The following is a 16,323-nucleotide window of genomic DNA, read 5'->3' on the forward strand; positions in this document are numbered from 1 at the left end:
CGCCTCCACAAGTTGCTCGCCAGGTCTTCCAAGGGTATGATATTTCAAATCACCACTTAACTACGGGCTCGTACGACTGATTCTGACCGACTTTTCTAGGTACAATATTATACCAATGTCCGTCCTCAATACCTCAAACCTTGGAAGGAAGTTCTCAGTTCTCGGAGTTGCGCCACGCGCGGTTCACGAAGTCACGGCGGTGCACGTAGTAGTACTGCATCGTCTTTAGTTACGTTTGTTGCTCATCCTATCCACAGTTGTACTTGTAGTAGTAGCTAGAGTGAATGTGTCCGTTGTCAGTCAATGAATATTTTGCCCTGGTGGTGAATATAAATCGGGGTGCCACCGGTGCACGGGATTGAGTTGCACCCTTTTGGCTAAGTAAATTAGCGGTAGCAAGTCACGTCTTTGAAGCCCTTGTTAAGGCTCTCTGTGCAGTGGACAACACAAAAACTATGGCTTTAAAACAAGGGAGACAAGTACATGAGCTCACTTTACGACCTTAGGAATAGACAGGTAAGTAAGTCACTTGTCTTTAGACCTTGTGTGCCTTTTCTACCTTGAACAAGGCATACAAGACAGCTCATTTTTTCCTGATGTGGTTCATGGAGGCGCAACGTACCGTGCACTTCCTGGCACAGGGAAGTTCTGACCCAAAAGTCGTACTCCAGCGCGAGGGCATGACCGAACGGCTGGAAACGCAGATCGCGACCGTGGCAGCAATGCTCCGGGAGGTGTCCCTGATTCCGACCCCTACGAGCACAGAAGGTCCTGTCCGTGTAGTTGATACGAGTGAGTGCTCTGGACAATCTGAATGCTGCCCAGCGTACTGACGCGACGTAAAGCGGTGTTGTATGAACATCCGTTGAAGCAATCGAACCCACTTGTGGTAGTCGCGATCTTCCTCGCCCTCGTTCTGCAACTTCTCGGAGGCGTCACGCGCCAAATGTGCAACTTCACGCTTCACGTTCTCAAAACGTTCAGCGAGATGGCCATCGGACTGAATGGACCACCTAGTCCCATGGATCAGAAGGTCCTTATAGAGTTTCCTACCGACATCCGCACAGTGCGACGGCTGTTCGACCTGGATCCCATCGTTACCGACTGGGCAGCATGCCCCGTCTGCTCCATGACTTACGAGCCTACATACGCCCCCGGCACTCCTAAACTACCTATCTATCCACGCCGCTGCAGCTATCGCCCGTGGCCGACCAGCGAACCATGCAATGCTCGCCTCACGAAGAGCGGAGTGAGGAACAGCGAAAGTATACGCGTCCCCATTCACCCGTTCCCAGTCCAAGACTTCGATAGCTTCGTCGGGCGGATGCTCAGCCAACCAGGCGTCGAGGACGCGATCCGTAGCAGCCTCGCTATGGTCAGGACGGGAGCGCTGTGTGACATATCACAGGCGAAAGGTGTCAGAGAGATGTGCGATCGGTGGAAGGCAGAGACACGGTGACACCTACTGCTGGTGACGACGATCTCTTGCTGCTGTGGTCACTCTCCGTGGACTGGTTCAACCCATATCTCAACAAAATCTCAGGAAAATCAGTCTCGTCTGGCTCCATCGCGATGATCTGCTTGCTCTTACCTCCGAGTCTGCGCATCAAGCCAACTTTCGTGTACGTGAACGGCATCATGCCTCACCCGGAACCCTCAAACGACCAGATGAACCACTTCCTGCGCCCCCTCGTCAACACTTTGGACACGGCGTGGAGTCGGGGCGTGTGGTACTCACGTACATATCAACATCCGAGGGGCCGCAGAGTCCATTCCGGTGTTGCTACAGGCGTGAACGACCTCCCTGCTAGCCGGAAGGTCTCCGGACAAGCGTCACATGCGGCGCACTGCTTCTGCGCTTTGTGCAAACTCACGAAAGAAGATATCAATAACGTGAACCCCGAGACCTGGACGATGAAGACTAGGGAGGAGCTGCTTGAGCACGCGATAGCTTGGCGTGACGCACCTAATAAGACGACGCAGAAGAAGCTCTACAAGAAGCACGGAGTCCGCTGGTCAGAACTCTGGCGACTGTCATATTGGGATCCTACGAAGCTTGTGGTTATCGACGGCATGCACACTCTCTTCCTTCGTGTCGTACAGCACCACTTCCGCGTCATCTTAGGCATGGATGTTCCCGTTGACGAGGAGGACGGTGACGGTGCCGTGGCGGAACCTGATGTCGACGTGTCAACGGAGAAAGCGCTGGCCAAGTTGGATGGCAAACTCACCAAGTCCTGCACCTCGAAAGCGTTGGAAAGCTTCGCTAAGGCAGTACTGTGGGAAGCCTGTCGCCGGTACGGTGTTGACATCTCGAAGATTTCATACAGGAAGGTGAAGAAACGGACGCTTTCCGAAGCCCTGCTCGTGAGTGGACGCTGAATCATTGTTAACGACAGCTAATGGAGTATATATCAGGAACATACCAGGGCAGCGACACCAGGAACACATAAGCCGCCTCAAGATGGCCCGAATGTTCTGCCGCTCTCCGAGATCGTTGGGGATGACTTCGTCGCTGAGGTCGCGGCGTCGAACAGTACCGACGGACCACGTTCACTGTTCACCAAAGACGACCTCCTGCGCGTGCAGTCCGAAATAGCGTGCACGATGCGCCCTAGCCATTTGACGGGCCCGCCTGCACGAATCGGGACGAAAGCGCACGGCAAATTGAAGGCTGACCAGTGGAAGGCGGGGATCGACTTCGAACTTCCCGTTTACCTGATGAAACATTGGTACGCGTCAGACACTGCAGGACTGAACGAAACGGAGAAGACGAGACACGACCTTGCCGTGAACACGATGCGACTTGCGTGTGCCATCCGACAGGGAGTATCATACCGCACGTCTGAGCAGCACAAGAACGCATACGCCGCACATATGCTTGCGTATCTCACTGGCATTCGGCGCATTAGACCTGATCTATCATTGCTGCCCAGTCATCATAAGCGATGCACATACCAGAATTTCTCATGCGCTTCGGACCCATGCCGGGTTGGTGGATGTTCCCCTTTGAACGGGTGATCGGTTTGCTGCAACAGGTGAACACTAATGGAAAGATAGGTGAGGAGTACGTCCTATCTGCGGAGTCATACATTGGTACTCACCGATAATGTCAGGTCAAATGGATCGCACCATGCTGGATACGTTCTGTGCGGCCGCGAATATCAAGTCGTTCGTGCAGCAAGAGGCGTGTCCGGACGCCTTGCAACGACTCCGGCCGCTGATGGAATCCCTTCTCAAAGCGGACACTCGAGGTACGCTGATGTCGCAACTTCTACCAAACAATGGCGTCGGAGCCACGGTTGCGGGAGACGAGATCAGCAACTACCTCAAATTCAAAGAACTCGACAAACACTACTACGAGGCCATGGTGAGCCAGCAGACGGCGATAAAGGTCGACTTACCTGACTGGACGCCTGGACGGAGAGCGATCATGCATAATCGCTATACCTTCTCTGGTCTAACGTACTCAAAGTACGTCGAGGGGAAGGCGGGCGGCATCATCTTCTTCCAGCCACGCACGGCGACGCCTTCATTCCTGGTGTTATACGTGAGATATTCGCGGTTGCAGCTTTGGACAACTCACGGCCGCATCTTGTTGGACATATGCTCCTCGCAGTCCAACGCTTCCAGCCCCGCCCACCGTCGGTCGTCGATCCGTTCCTCGCGTACCCTGATTTCGGAGCCAGTATTTGGTCTCGCACGACGTCAAGGACCATGGAGATAATTCCTGTAGTACGGGAGTTACATCACGCAATCGTTCAGCCTTGGGACGACGGGACATATGTCCTGAAGTCTACAGCGACGGTGAGTTTTCAGCATACTACGATTAGCGATTTCTTACCGCGGGGGAAATGCAGGCCTACTAAGCACTGAATGGCTTCGGGCATCGGTATGTACGCCGTCCATTACGCAGCTATTACAGTCATCAGGCATACAAGCCTTCTGTGACTGGTGTTCTACCGACATACCATCACTATACGACAGCCCATTCATACTTCTGTTATGAGCCTATACAGGCTCACAATCGCTTATTGATCGACTACTTCGAATGTAACTACGTTGAAGTACTACGCTACCCATCCCGTGTAAGTAAGATGACTCGGGACGATGAGAGTGCGAAAGAGGAAACGGTAGCGGTGCTGAGCGCCCTATCAGTCACCGCCCGTTTAGGGCAGGCGAGAACTCGGAGCGCCCGGGCCAACCGGTCCTAGGACCAGCTGCCATACGGCCCGCCGGAGATTGCCACGGCTTTGCACCTGCCCTAAACGCACCCAGGATCGTCTGAGCGGTCCCAAGGTACTTCTCTTCCTTTCGATCCACCACGTCGCGAATGCCCTCCTTAGTGTAGCGTATGTAGCATGGTAGCATACTATCAATGTAATAGTTAATATATCACTTACTATTGATGTCGTAGTCGGGACTGCGTTCCAGTAGTGTAGATCTTTAATGCGATCACAGCAGTGCCGACTCGAGTCAGCAGTGTCGGTTCCAGCGAACAATAAGAGTTCGTGTAGCATGGACGGCTGATTGATCAATCAATGTTGACCGGAGATGATCCTGATGAATCGTCCCAAGGTGAGTCTTTCTCCGTGCACCTGTTTTGGCAGAGGCGACATGCGGTTTCAGGAAGCGATATTACAAGCGGTGCAATGCCCGGAGACAGACAAAGTGCGTTATTGTCCATTGTTCTCATTGTTCTCGTACTGTTGTCTGAGTGACGGCTGCGCTCAGAGTCTATATCATTTGGTGCATACGAAGATCGCCTCCATCCCGAGTCGCATAGCCATGGCTCACCTCTCGCATCGTCCCGCCCACCAGCTCGTTCGGCGCCAGTACTCGACGTTCCCTCTACAAATCGACTTCACCGCAGAACACCTGCTCACTCACCCCCTGAATGCTCTGGAAATGGATTTCGAGCCTGAAAATCCACCCCCGCACAGAATGTTCGACCCTGCCACCGAGACGGTCGTTCTCAGTGATCGGCCCAAGATTCGCAAGCCGGACGGTGAAGTCGCTCGCCCTGGCAGAGGTGGCTATACGCTTGCCTCTGATTTGAAGTGGCCCGACGGTTTGTACGGCAAAGTTCAGGTGTGATATGCCACCAGCCCGCGTTAGGCGATATATTCACTAGCTTCTAGCATAGGGTCGCCGCCTTGGCCACGAAACACATGAAACCAATCAGTCTCAGCAATCAACCTCTAGAGGCCATCAAGACCGTGTGCGATGAGGTATGTACATGCCACTACCCATATTTGCGCCGGCTCAAGGACGATAATAGGCCGCGAAGTCTTTCCCTGTCTTGCTGGACTACGAGGATCATTGGGTGACTCGCGACATGCTCAAGACTCACTTGAAGAACAAGGCGCAGCGTGCGAAGTAACCGGATCCGCATCTAAGCCCCATGTACGTTCGTTGCGCCCCAAGGTTTAGTGATTGTCACTTACGACTCGCGTTCTCATGTGTCTGTTTCTTGAAAGGTGTTCGTACAGTTACATAGACGTTCGTACTTAAATTTTGTATCCAACACGGAAAGAATCCATGGGTTAGTGATCGGCTATATCGCGGTGCCGCCGAGAGTTCTTGTGATGGTTGTACTCTCTATTGTGCTCCGCACAACAATAAAGTGAGTATCGTGGTATTGTGGTACATAGACAGTGAGGCAAGTGATCAGCCGATCTAAGTATACCGCACCTCCCACTGACGATGTCATGCCAGTGACAGCGACTGAGGATGAGCTCGACACCGTACACGAAATCCTCTTGTCGTCTGCATGCACCACGACATACGTTAGATCTCTGCGACTTACCATCGCACACCCCCTCTGTGAACGTTTACAACTGTCAGTGAATGGCACGGGACGCTCGGGTAGAGCCCTCCGGATTGACTACTGCCGTGCACTTGACCTTTATGTTCGTATTCTACTGCTTTAATAGCTGATCTCCCGCTAATAGTTCGCCAGAGACGACATGACGTTGCGAAGCCAACGGATGGCAAACGGAGGGCTAACGACGTCGCAGGACCAGAATCCGTGAAGCGCAAGAAGGGCTCGCACTCGGAAAGCAGAACACGTCTTAAGAGGTCTGCCATAGATGAAGAAGCCCAGGACGTCTCGAACGACCCGCGTGTCATAAAGCGTATGCGCGTCCAGGATGGTCGCACAATTGTACTCGTTCGTTCCAAGGGTACGAGTGCGGGGCCTCCGGAGAGCTCTACCTCTCAGGCTTTGACTAGTGTGCCATCTTCCGCGCCATCTCAGCCCATTACGACCACTCAGCCGACGTCTGCTGAAGATGTTGCTGAGGTCAATTCCCCAAAGCCTCGCGAGCGCAATACTCAACAGCAACGCAAGCGACTGCCCATACCAGTACAGGACAAGGTTAGAAGCTATGTTCCGTACCTTTATTCAACATGCTCATTATCGCGTAGACAGCGTCATTCACTGTCAAGTTATTCGCTTGTGCGGGTGACTGGGACGTCATTGCGGCGCTCGTCTTCCAACCTCCTGCACCCGGTGATTTAGACATACCATCTCTAAAGAAGCTACTTGGTGTCGCGGGTTGTCTACAGGTATTCTCTCGCTGTTTCGTGGTGTGGTGAATGACTGAACAAGAGGGTAGGTCATCGATCCAATTAATCTCAAGCCTTTCCACTATTATCGGCCTCATATTGTCGAACATGACGATCTCGAAGAATTACTCGTGAACGGATACTTGAGAGTTGTGGTGAGCAAGTCCGTCAAAGTGTTCGGTATGTCTTGACATTGTTGCCTTGCTCTGCAGGAGACACATGCATGCAAGTATTGCGCTGGGGCGAGTGCTGCCTCGTAGGAACTGCAGGGATAGTGATATTCTAGACAGTGTTAATGCATTGGGTTGTCGTTGATCACTGAGAAGTGGGCCAGAGTGAACGGTACACCGAATGGCCTCGATGAGCATGCAATTTCGGTAAGCATGGTGGTAAGTAAGTAAAGATTTGTAAGTTTGTAAGTAACGACAATGGACGATCACGACGCCGCTCAGCGGGCCACTCAGGGGGCTATGATTGACACGCTCATATAGGGCCGCCGAAAATCCAGCATTTCTGCCCGAGATTTGCGAGTTGCCCAAATCTCGTCCTAAGCCCAGCATTTGCGCTCGAATACGCGACGAGCCCAAATTCAAAATTTACGAGTGTCGTATATTTTGCATTTCAGACACCATTTACGACGAACCTACTGATAGCATTCTCGGCCGAGTTTACGGTGGCCTCGTATGGTAATCCCGTTTTTGAACTTTGGTCTTGCATATTGTCTCACCCCTTATCCGTCGTCTCTTAACTTGAATACACGCCCGTCCCGTGTTCTACGTTTACGCCCGAGATTTTCGGCGGGCCAATATCCTGCCTTATATGGATACTTTAGGCTCGAATATCCGCTGACCCCAAATTGCGTCCTATCGGTCACAATTTGGGAAAGCATTTGAGCCCCATTTAGGGCGTTCCCATTCCGGCACATGTCTCCGGTGTCGGACAGCGGTTGCGGAGGATGTGCGCGAGCCGAGTCCCATGTATTAGCAGCTAGCAAGTTGTGTATACATCGCGCGTCTGGTTGGACGAGGACTCCTGAGAGCATCGAGCGACGCGCGTTGAGAATGTGGTGGTATCTACCCAAAGAACGGCGAGGGGTTATTCAAGACACTAGTGTAGACTGGCCGGAAAGGAGAAGGTACGGACAGGCGCTTGTAAGCTCGGCGTCACGGGCCGACCATGGTGGCGTCTTTTTTTTTTTTTTTTTTTTTTTTTATTCTCCATGTTTACCCTCCGTACGCTACGTACATGTGGAGCCATATATAGTCTAGGCCATACTTGTTCACCCGCCCTGTGGCGACGGAGTGAGGTACAGCGGGTTCCGTCGGGCATCGGGTTGGGCGCCAATCGCATTCATGCGATCGCGTGCCACTCGCCGTTCCAACGTATCTTGTGACGCGTCTAACAACTGACTCGCCGAGTCTGCAACTAGTACAAGCTCGGGGTCTAGCAGCGTGTCTAAATCCGGCGTGGGGATGTGTGGCAGGGCACGCATCCCGTGTCGGTCACCGGGAACATCACCGGCAAGGGAGAGCTCAAGCTCTTCCGAATCATCACGCAAGAGACCACCCTCAGCGTTGAAGGCCTCCCACGTGTTGAATAACTCGAGCGCAAAACACTCACATTTGGCATCGATGGTCTCAATGAACTTTTCGACCTCTTTGTCTGATACGCTGACATATTGCGGGGGTTTACCCATATGGTTCAGCACTTCTTTCCACTTCCGTTGTTTCCAGACGGTGTGGGCGTTAAGCCTGGCCCAAGCCATTGTGCGCTTGGAGCCGGCAGCATGGTCGTCCTTGCATTTCGCAAGAATTTCGGTCCATTCGAAGGACCCGACCCATGGGTTCAACTTCAAAAAGTCAAGAACATCAGACGGCTTCCAAGTGCGTTGGAACCGTGAGTAATAAGTGTCCTTCTTTGTTTGGTGCCACCCGAAGGGACCAATGAAGGGACTATGAGAATGCTTTTTGACGCGAAGCCAAAGAGGACATTCGAAGAGCATATGGTCACGGGTTTCCTTATGGCCACCCTGACCGCATATGCAATATGCGTTCCCATCTCCAAGGAGATTGAAGCGCTCTCTGAACTCCCCGCAAGGGAAATGATTGGTGATAACACGACAGAAGCGAGCAGCGTCTGCGTTGTTACCCCATTCGGACAACCCCTTCCTGAAGATAAAGGTACGGTTGCGAACATTGGTGGGCGTCAATTCCTTGTGCCACCAGAATTTCTTGCCTAAATAGGCATTAGGTCGCGCAACAATGGACGGGTCTGGAATACCCGCCACGTTGACCCGCTGCACATGTCTGGATGCTTGTAAAGCTCTGCCCATGAATGAAGCATTTCCTTCCGAATTTGTTGGAGTCGGAAGGCAAATGAGGTGTGCGAGGATACAGGGAGCCTCGCATTTCCGTGATATCCGAAGCCATTTGATCGACTTCTTCATTCCACGTTATGCCCACATGAGATGGGCTCCACAGGAAGATGATTTTGCGACGCTTGGGGCCATCACACATCCGCTTCAATGATAGGTTAGCCTTGATTCCGACCAATTGACTTGGTCCGTCTCCAGGCTTAATGATGCGCCGCAAGTTTGATATACTATCACTTGCCAGCACAATGGTGTCGTCCTCGTCCTTGATTAAGGTTTCGAGAACTTCTAGCCCTTTTGCCGAGGCCATGACCTCGGCGTCAAAGCTCGTTGAACGGCCTGCATTAAATGCACCCCCTTCTACCTTTCTGGATTGACGTGTGATGACATACGCCGATCCAGTTCGTACACAGTCAAGATCACCGTTTTCTGTGACTGCAGACCCGTCGGTCCACACCACTACCGTGTTTGGATTGGCCTCAAGGCGATTAACCTTGGGTGTCCAAACGTTTTTAACCCAGTCTTTGAAGGCCTGGGAAATTTTTCCATCTTTGTCCTTTTTCCTTGGACCGACGTCAATGTCTTCTCGATGCTTGTCTCTTTTGCCAAGCTGGAAGAACATATGGGTGATGCGATTCTCGTCATCAATGTCGACGAGCCGATCCCCCGGTCTGGCTAGATCGCTAAGGAGCGAAAACTCCTCGTTCGATGCTAGCCCCATGTTGCCAAGGCCCTCAATGGGGTCTTGGCAGACTTGCGCTTCCCTTCTGGGAAGGGATGCTCGACATTGGTGGAGTTGGTCATCCACTTGTTACCGAGGATTGCCCTTGTAGGGTGTCCCTCGTGTAGTTTCCTGAATCGGAGCGCGTAGCGGTCCATGTATCGGGTAATATTAACCATCACCGGCACTAGTCCGGCTAAAGTTTCCATTGCTCCGATGGGCGTGGTGCGGAAGCACCCCGTGATCCATCGGCAGCTCTGGATTGAGCGGTCTGCATTTCTTTGCCGATCCACTTAATCCCTTTCCACTTTGGTTTCCACCAAAGTTGGGCGCCGTAGCACATGAGAGGAATCACATGTGCAATGTACAGCTGGCGTTTCTGTGCAGGAGTGAACCCGCGCACAGAGTTCCCAGCATCGATATCGAAGATACCGTGCTAGCAGCTTTACTCGCATAAAATTGACATGCGATCGGAACGACAACTTGGGATCCAACCAGAACCCAAGATATCGCATGTTGCCGGTCGGCACCAAGCTGACCGGCTGATCATTAATATGTACCACGAGGTCTGGACCGAAGGTCGATCCACACGCCACGGTGCACGTTTTTTCCAGAAGTGCATAAACTCCAATTTGTCCGCTTCCACGCCTAGGCCAAGCCTGACGAGATCACGATGGAGTTGTGGAACATGTTCCGCAAGTACTCACAGTTTAGTTCCACCTGACTCTTGCCGAAACCGAAGAGTTCTTCGGTACAGCAACCATAAGTGCTCCGTCATCGACGAAGAACTGAATCGTCCCGTTGCCCGGCAATAGCTCGCAACGGATAATGTTTGTGAAGTACGGTGCAATGTACAGCCCCGACTTCACCGGAGAGAGCGCAGACCCCTGTCCCACCCCAAGGGGGGTCAAGGTAGGCTCTGTAAGCTTCCCATTGAAGAGATATCGTGTGAATCTCCCGTCAAGGTAATCAGCAAAGAATTCGCAGAGATCATCCGCGAATCCTTGCTTCCTCACATCGCAATCATCATGGTATGATTGATCGAAGGATAGAACTGAGACACATCCAGCAGAAGCAAGATGGCGTCAGGTCCTGGCCCAGGCTTCATGCACAAAGTGCGTACCTGCATTCCCGCATCAACAGTACTGTGTGTATAGTACCACCGAATTGGCATGGGTGTAAGATGCCGTATTTCTGGCCATCAAACTGCATACGCTTGGCAAGGATCTTTTCAAATAGCTTGCCGAAGACGCTAGGAGGCATATCGGCGATATGCCTTGGCTTTAGAGTAATCCGGCTTGTTGGGCTTCGGAATCACTACAGTAATGGAGCGCTTGAACGCGCTCGGGAATTTGTGCATTTTATGCACGCATTGTAGTATGCTTTGAAAAAAGCATACACTTTAGGGCCCCAATGAACAACGTCAACGATATTGCCATTGCGGTCCCTGACCTCCTCAATCATGTGGAAAATGCGCTTAGCCCATTCCCAATTAACATGATCTTCACCCCCGACGGACGTGTTCGACGTGTCTGCCAAGTTCTCTGATATCTCCTCATTGGAGATATCCGGGAATGAGCGCTTCTCAAAGGACCGAAGTTCCTCCAGGATTGACTCATCAATTGCCTTCGGGACAGAAGGCGTAAATTGTTCACGGAACTCCTCTTGGAGTTCCGCTTGTGAATTGATCGGCGTGCCGTCAGCGCGCTTAATTTGCGCGCCGGCGTCAACCGTCTCGGTTTAGCCCAACTCACAAATTAGAGATGAGCTGAGGGTGGGCCTTCGACAGCACGTTGTCAAAGAAGGTGCGCTTCGCGCGGCGTGATGCCGCTCGAACCCATTTGAGCGTCTGCTTGAGGCGCTGTTGCACATGTTCATGCCACTCATAATAGAGTCGGAATTGCTGGGATTGGTCCCGAGCGTGTTCCGTGCATGGTGGACCATTGCACGTGAGATTTGCACTGTTTGCGCACTTTTCTGGCGGCCCTGCTTGCATTACTGCATTCAAGGTTCCACCAAGATTTGGAGCGTCCGGTTCGGTCAGGTTTGGCCGCTCCAGCTTTCCATTCTGCCGTGATGCCATTGAATAGGTCGTCACCGGTGCGTTCGATTCATCAGCCATTTCCCACGAGGTGGGGAGCCGTGATATCAATTTGGCAACAGTCGTACAAAGATGTGCGCCTTGACGCCCGTCCGCTGTATTGTCGCTTCAGGTTCCGGAGGAGTCCGGAAATAACCGCCCATGTGAGCGGCGAATGGTCGCTCATGTGTTTGGCTTGGGTCTGGACTTGAAGTCCATTACTCATGATCACCCGGTACCAAAGAAGATCCAAGGTACGCGCTGCATCATGACATTGTTGGATGCCAAGTGGCAGGTCCATCCTCTGATTGCCCACAGAGCTGGAGCTCCGTGGCCAGTCCCATAGTTCCGCAACTTCGCGCCATGAGGTGGGCGTTCTTGTGGAGACGTGTCCGTTATCCCACGAAGGATGCGGAGATTAAAGTCGCCGACCATCACAGAGACGGCTGGCAGAGCGTGAGTTACATTCAGCAGTGTTTCACCGCTGCATGTTCTCGCTGTCATTGTACACGTTCAGGACCGAGAAGGCCCGTCCGGCGTGTTCATTTCTACAAGCAGCGTGTCAGGATGCGACACGGTACCTGTGATCATGTGGGGGCTAGCCCCCTTCCATTTCCGGTTGACATACGTTGCCACCCGGGATTTGTTTGACGCGCCGAAGCACGTGAAGTTGCGATGTGCAACGGTATTTTCATACTCGTCGCCATCCTTGGATTTGCTGGACGGTACACTTTTAATATGACCCCAGAAAATTTCTTGAACACAGACCACATCATGATCTCTGAACTTTTCTAAGAGCTGATGCGTATTCTCAGCAGACTTCTGTACATTGGCAGAAGCAAATTGTATACGGTATTGTACACGAGGGACTACAGGATCGTCAACGCGACTCATAGCAGCTACAGGGACAGCCAGTTGAGGGTCTGCCACACGGTCCTCGAGGAACGCATCAAGCGCCTCTTGGATATTCTCGATCGGGACGTTGAAGTCGCCGTCAGAGTCTGGGGGAAAAGAGCGAGCTGGCTCCCCCTGGTCAGCACGTGCGTCGGGTGTATTACACATTTAGGCAACGTACAAATTTAGGATTGATCGACGGGCATGCCCGTGACCTCTTCGATGCGAGCCTCGAGGGTCTCGCCAGATCCAGAAGCAACGGCGTCAGCGGCAGCTTTCGCCACGCGCTTAGCCTTAGTTCTGAGGGCGCGAATCGCGTTATCGACGCGCTTCTGTTGGTCGACCACCTTTTCGATGCCCTTGACCGCGTTGTCGTACCAAGCCTTCTGCATGTTCCGTTTCCAGAACTTGCAGCGCCGGTCGGACGGACCGTGCCCACTGACTTGACAGTTAGGGCAATACTTGTGCTCGTCAGGGCAGAGATCAGGGATCCCGCCCGTCGCGATACGGTGTTCGGCGCAGCACAACGCAGAAGCATTGTGCTCGTCTTCGTAGTGCGACTCGCCGCATCTCGGGCAGCAAGCGCGGAAGAGCACTGAGCGGCACCATGCCCCAGCGCCAACAGGTCGAGCACGGGGTTTTGCTGTTAAGCGGCGCCACGATCTCGACATTGTGCCTTGTCAGCACGTCCCGTCCGTTACCGTCACGTTCAGCGAGGAGGACAGGTTTCTTGGTGAGCGCGATAGCGCGTCTCCCGCTGTGAGCATCACGAATGGCACACACAATGTTGCCTCCTCCGTTTCTGCCTTCCAGCCGAGCGTTCGGCAAGTTGTGGAACGGTATGCATGCCTCCACGAAATTGCGGGTGTGCTTATCGACCTTGGCAGCTTCGTTCAGCGTGTTCCAGAAATAATCTGAGCCGCGGTTCTGAAGCGTGTTCCGGGCGTCCTTGTAACTCCACCTGCAGTCACGTATTGCCATAGACGTGAGCACCGTCTGGTACTCGACCTGAATCCCAACATCATCGTGCGGAATCAGCGCGCGAAGCTTCTCGGTAACCGCCGCAGTGATCGCCTCGAACTCATCATGGTCAGGACAGTTCACACAAGCGACAAACACGTCCCGATAGCCGGATTGCTTGATGTTAGCACCGACAGCCTGATTGATCTTCCCTTAGCCTTGAGGGCCAGGTTGAACCAATTGACGAAGTCCTCCGTGCTGATGGGTGTGATGGACTCGGAGAGGGACTGGGTGAGATGAATGATGATCGTCTTCGCTCCGTCCTTACTGTTGCCCTGGCGGATATGCGCAGACGGGGGAGGCTTTGGCTTGGGCGCAGTGGCCTGAGCTGGGGCGACGGGGGGCGCGGCCTTGGCGACCTGTTTCGAGGACGCCGGCGCAGCCGGGACAAGCGCCTGGGAAGCAGCATCAAGCTGAGACAGGGGCTGGAAAGGGTCCGTGGCAGAGCCAGAACCGAAGAAGGACCGGAATCCCATCCCGAGACGGTGAGCCTGATCGATGGTGAGATCCGGGGCAAGCATACCCACAGTGGACGTGTTGCGGATGTCAATCCACTGCTCGCGAGTGGTCGGCACTGGGAAAGTGCTCAACACTTTGGGAGACGAGCCGCGCGCCTTCTTGGAAGACGGCTGCTTAATCTCTCCTTCCTCGGCACCGAGTCGGCACCATTATCCTTGGCCGCCCAAGATGCAGTCCGCTTTCACGGGTCCTTCGTCGTGGGCGGTACATCGTCGGCCCAGCTGACCTCCTTCTCCTTCCCCTTGCGGCTGAGAGCGGGTCCACTGGTCGTGGAAGTGTTGGACGCGGCAGCAGCGAAGCCACCGGGTGTTGAACCGTATAGGCGCCCACCGGGCCGCCGGGTTCCACGGGCCGGATCGCACTGCACGTGCTGATCCGCACTTACCGCATAGAGCAAGTCATGCGTGGGAATGGACTATACAGTAGTATTAGTCAGCGTCTCTCAGATGTATATAAGACCCACCAGTAGCGTAGCTCTCTCTCCAGTTCTTCCTCACGGAATAACTTGTGTGCCTCAAGTATACAACCTTCAAGCAGGTAAGTTAGAGCGCGGTCCACTACGTGTGACCTTGTCTGCTCAACAGGTTATGAGCCCCGGTCGACGCCTGAGTACTGCGCCTTAACGGCTGCGACTCGGTGCGCACTGGCTTACCTGCGGCATCGCCCTCACGGGCTTGAAGCCAGGGGGAGACTATGCGCGGAAACACTGCAGGTCTCAAGCGCGACTCACGTCGCTGCTAAACCCCATGAGGACACTGAGTCCATGTGTGTGGACAGCGCCTTTTGGCTGCAGTCCGTTGTGTGACAGAGCGCTGACGTCGCCTTCGTCAAGCAGCTCTTCAACGCTTCCCCCGTTCACACAACTCTCACACATGTCCAACACTCTCCTCAACATGGTCCCTGTCCTGGACGGCTCCAACTACGCCAAGTGGTCGGAGGCCATGAAGTCCTACCTCCAGAGCCAGGAAGTCTGGTTCATGATCGGACAGACTCTCGGTGAGCGCCCGACGCTCGAGGAGGGCGGCAGGAACCGTCAGGAGGTCTTTGCGTGGACCCAGGCGGACGAGAAGGCGCAAGGCATGATACGCCTGCGCCTCAGTCCCTTGGTCGTTCAAATCGTCAAAGACAACGACTCGGCGAAGGATCTCTGGGACATGCTGTCGACGATGTACAGCAAGCAGAACGCTGCCAACCTCTACGCGTCCTTCAGGACTGCGACGACAGTGCGCGTTCCTGCTGACCAGCACCCCGCTCCTTTCCTCGCCAAGATCATCGACGCTTGCAAAGCTCGAGGACAACGATCTCAAGCTCCCCGACGCGCTTCTGGCCATGATGGCCCTGAATGCTTTACCGTCGCGGTACGACAACGTCGTGCAGGTCATGCTGCAAACGACGGACGTCAAGAAGCTCAAGATCTCGGATGTCCGGCACGCCGCCAATCTCGCCTTTGAGCAAGGCTCGGGCAAGAAGGCGTCTTCTTCGCACGACCGAAGAAGATCTCGGCCGTCAAGCGAAAGCAAGGCGAGCCGAGCTTCCAGCAGCAGCAGCAGCGCCATGACGGCGGCAGCGGCAGCGGCGAGAAGGCCGACAAGGGCAAGGGCAAGCAGCGCGGTAAACACAGCGCAAGAAGACCCGTGCCCAGAAGGACGGCGGCCACAGCAACGGCCACGACCACGCCCACATCGCCTCGCAGGCGTCTGTGGCTGGTCCCTCTACGTCCCACGTCGTGGACATCGCGCCTTCGGGCAGCAAAGTCCGCACCGTCGAAACGCGTGCGCCTGTGCAGAAGCGCCCTATGCGCAACTGCCAGCGATGGCTGCAACGCGCCCTCAAGTTGGCCGAAGAGGTCGACGTGTCTCCTACGGTCGAGCGCCTCAAAACGCTCACTCAGGTTGTCGACAACTCCGCACAGATTGAGGACTACCTCTCTGACGGAGTCGCGTGCATCCAAGCGCGCTCGTCTCTCGACGACGACGACGACGACATGGCCGAGAGGATCGACGAGGTGAACGCGGGTTACAACTCGTATGACGACGGCACCTGGGCCGAGACCCAGGAACCCCTTAACTGGGGGTCGGACGAGGAGTGGCGAGAATGTCGACGAGGACATCGCGATGGCCGCCGGGCTTGATCTGGACGAGGATGCCA

The 16,323-nt window shown here is 54.1% G+C and overlaps 5 protein-coding genes across 5 annotated transcripts; 3 read left to right on the plus strand and 2 right to left on the minus strand.

The window, feature by feature from the left end:
* Positions 1-853: 853 nt before the first annotated feature.
* B0H18DRAFT_860190 (uncharacterized protein) lies at positions 854-1,144 on the plus strand (the record flags this gene model as incomplete). The annotated part of the gene is made up of 1 exon (XM_048039703.1): positions 854-1,144. A coding segment is annotated over one exon (291 nt), but the record flags the coding sequence as incomplete, so codon positions are not given.
* Positions 1,145-1,797: 653 nt separating this feature from the next.
* B0H18DRAFT_837013 (uncharacterized protein) lies at positions 1,798-2,091 on the plus strand (the record flags this gene model as incomplete). Its single annotated transcript, XM_048039458.1, has 1 exon — positions 1,798-2,091. A coding segment is annotated over one exon (294 nt), but the record flags the coding sequence as incomplete, so codon positions are not given.
* Positions 2,092-4,788: 2,697 nt separating this feature from the next.
* B0H18DRAFT_1129299 (uncharacterized protein) lies at positions 4,789-6,830 on the plus strand (the record flags this gene model as incomplete). Its single annotated transcript, XM_048035408.1, has 7 exons — positions 4,789-5,091; positions 5,142-5,231; positions 5,282-5,372; positions 5,955-6,379; positions 6,430-6,570; positions 6,621-6,725; positions 6,783-6,830. The coding sequence occupies 7 exons, from the start codon at positions 4,789-4,791 to the stop codon at positions 6,828-6,830; spliced, it is 1,203 nt and encodes a 400-aa protein (XP_047884738.1).
* A 1,322-nt stretch (positions 6,831-8,152) lies between these two features.
* On the minus strand, positions 8,153-9,296 carry B0H18DRAFT_860192 (uncharacterized protein; the record flags this gene model as incomplete). The annotated part of the gene is made up of 3 exons (XM_048039704.1): positions 8,153-8,894; positions 8,965-9,136; positions 9,173-9,296. Coding segments are annotated over 3 exons (1,038 nt in total), but the record flags the coding sequence as incomplete, so codon positions are not given.
* Positions 9,297-12,821: 3,525 nt separating this feature from the next.
* Positions 12,822-14,132, minus strand: B0H18DRAFT_1129301 (uncharacterized protein; the record flags this gene model as incomplete). The annotated part of the gene is made up of 3 exons (XM_048035409.1): positions 12,822-13,206; positions 13,271-13,794; positions 13,842-14,132. The coding sequence occupies 3 exons, from the start codon at positions 14,130-14,132 to the stop codon at positions 12,822-12,824; spliced, it is 1,200 nt and encodes a 399-aa protein (XP_047884740.1).
* Between the last annotated feature and the right edge of the window lie 2,191 nt (positions 14,133-16,323).

This window comes from Fomitopsis serialis (assembly GCF_022376445.1).
Source record: "Fomitopsis serialis strain Sig1Antser10 chromosome Unknown B0H18scaffold_383, whole genome shotgun sequence".
NCBI classification, from domain to species: Eukaryota; Fungi; Basidiomycota; class Agaricomycetes; order Polyporales; family Fomitopsidaceae; genus Fomitopsis; species Fomitopsis serialis.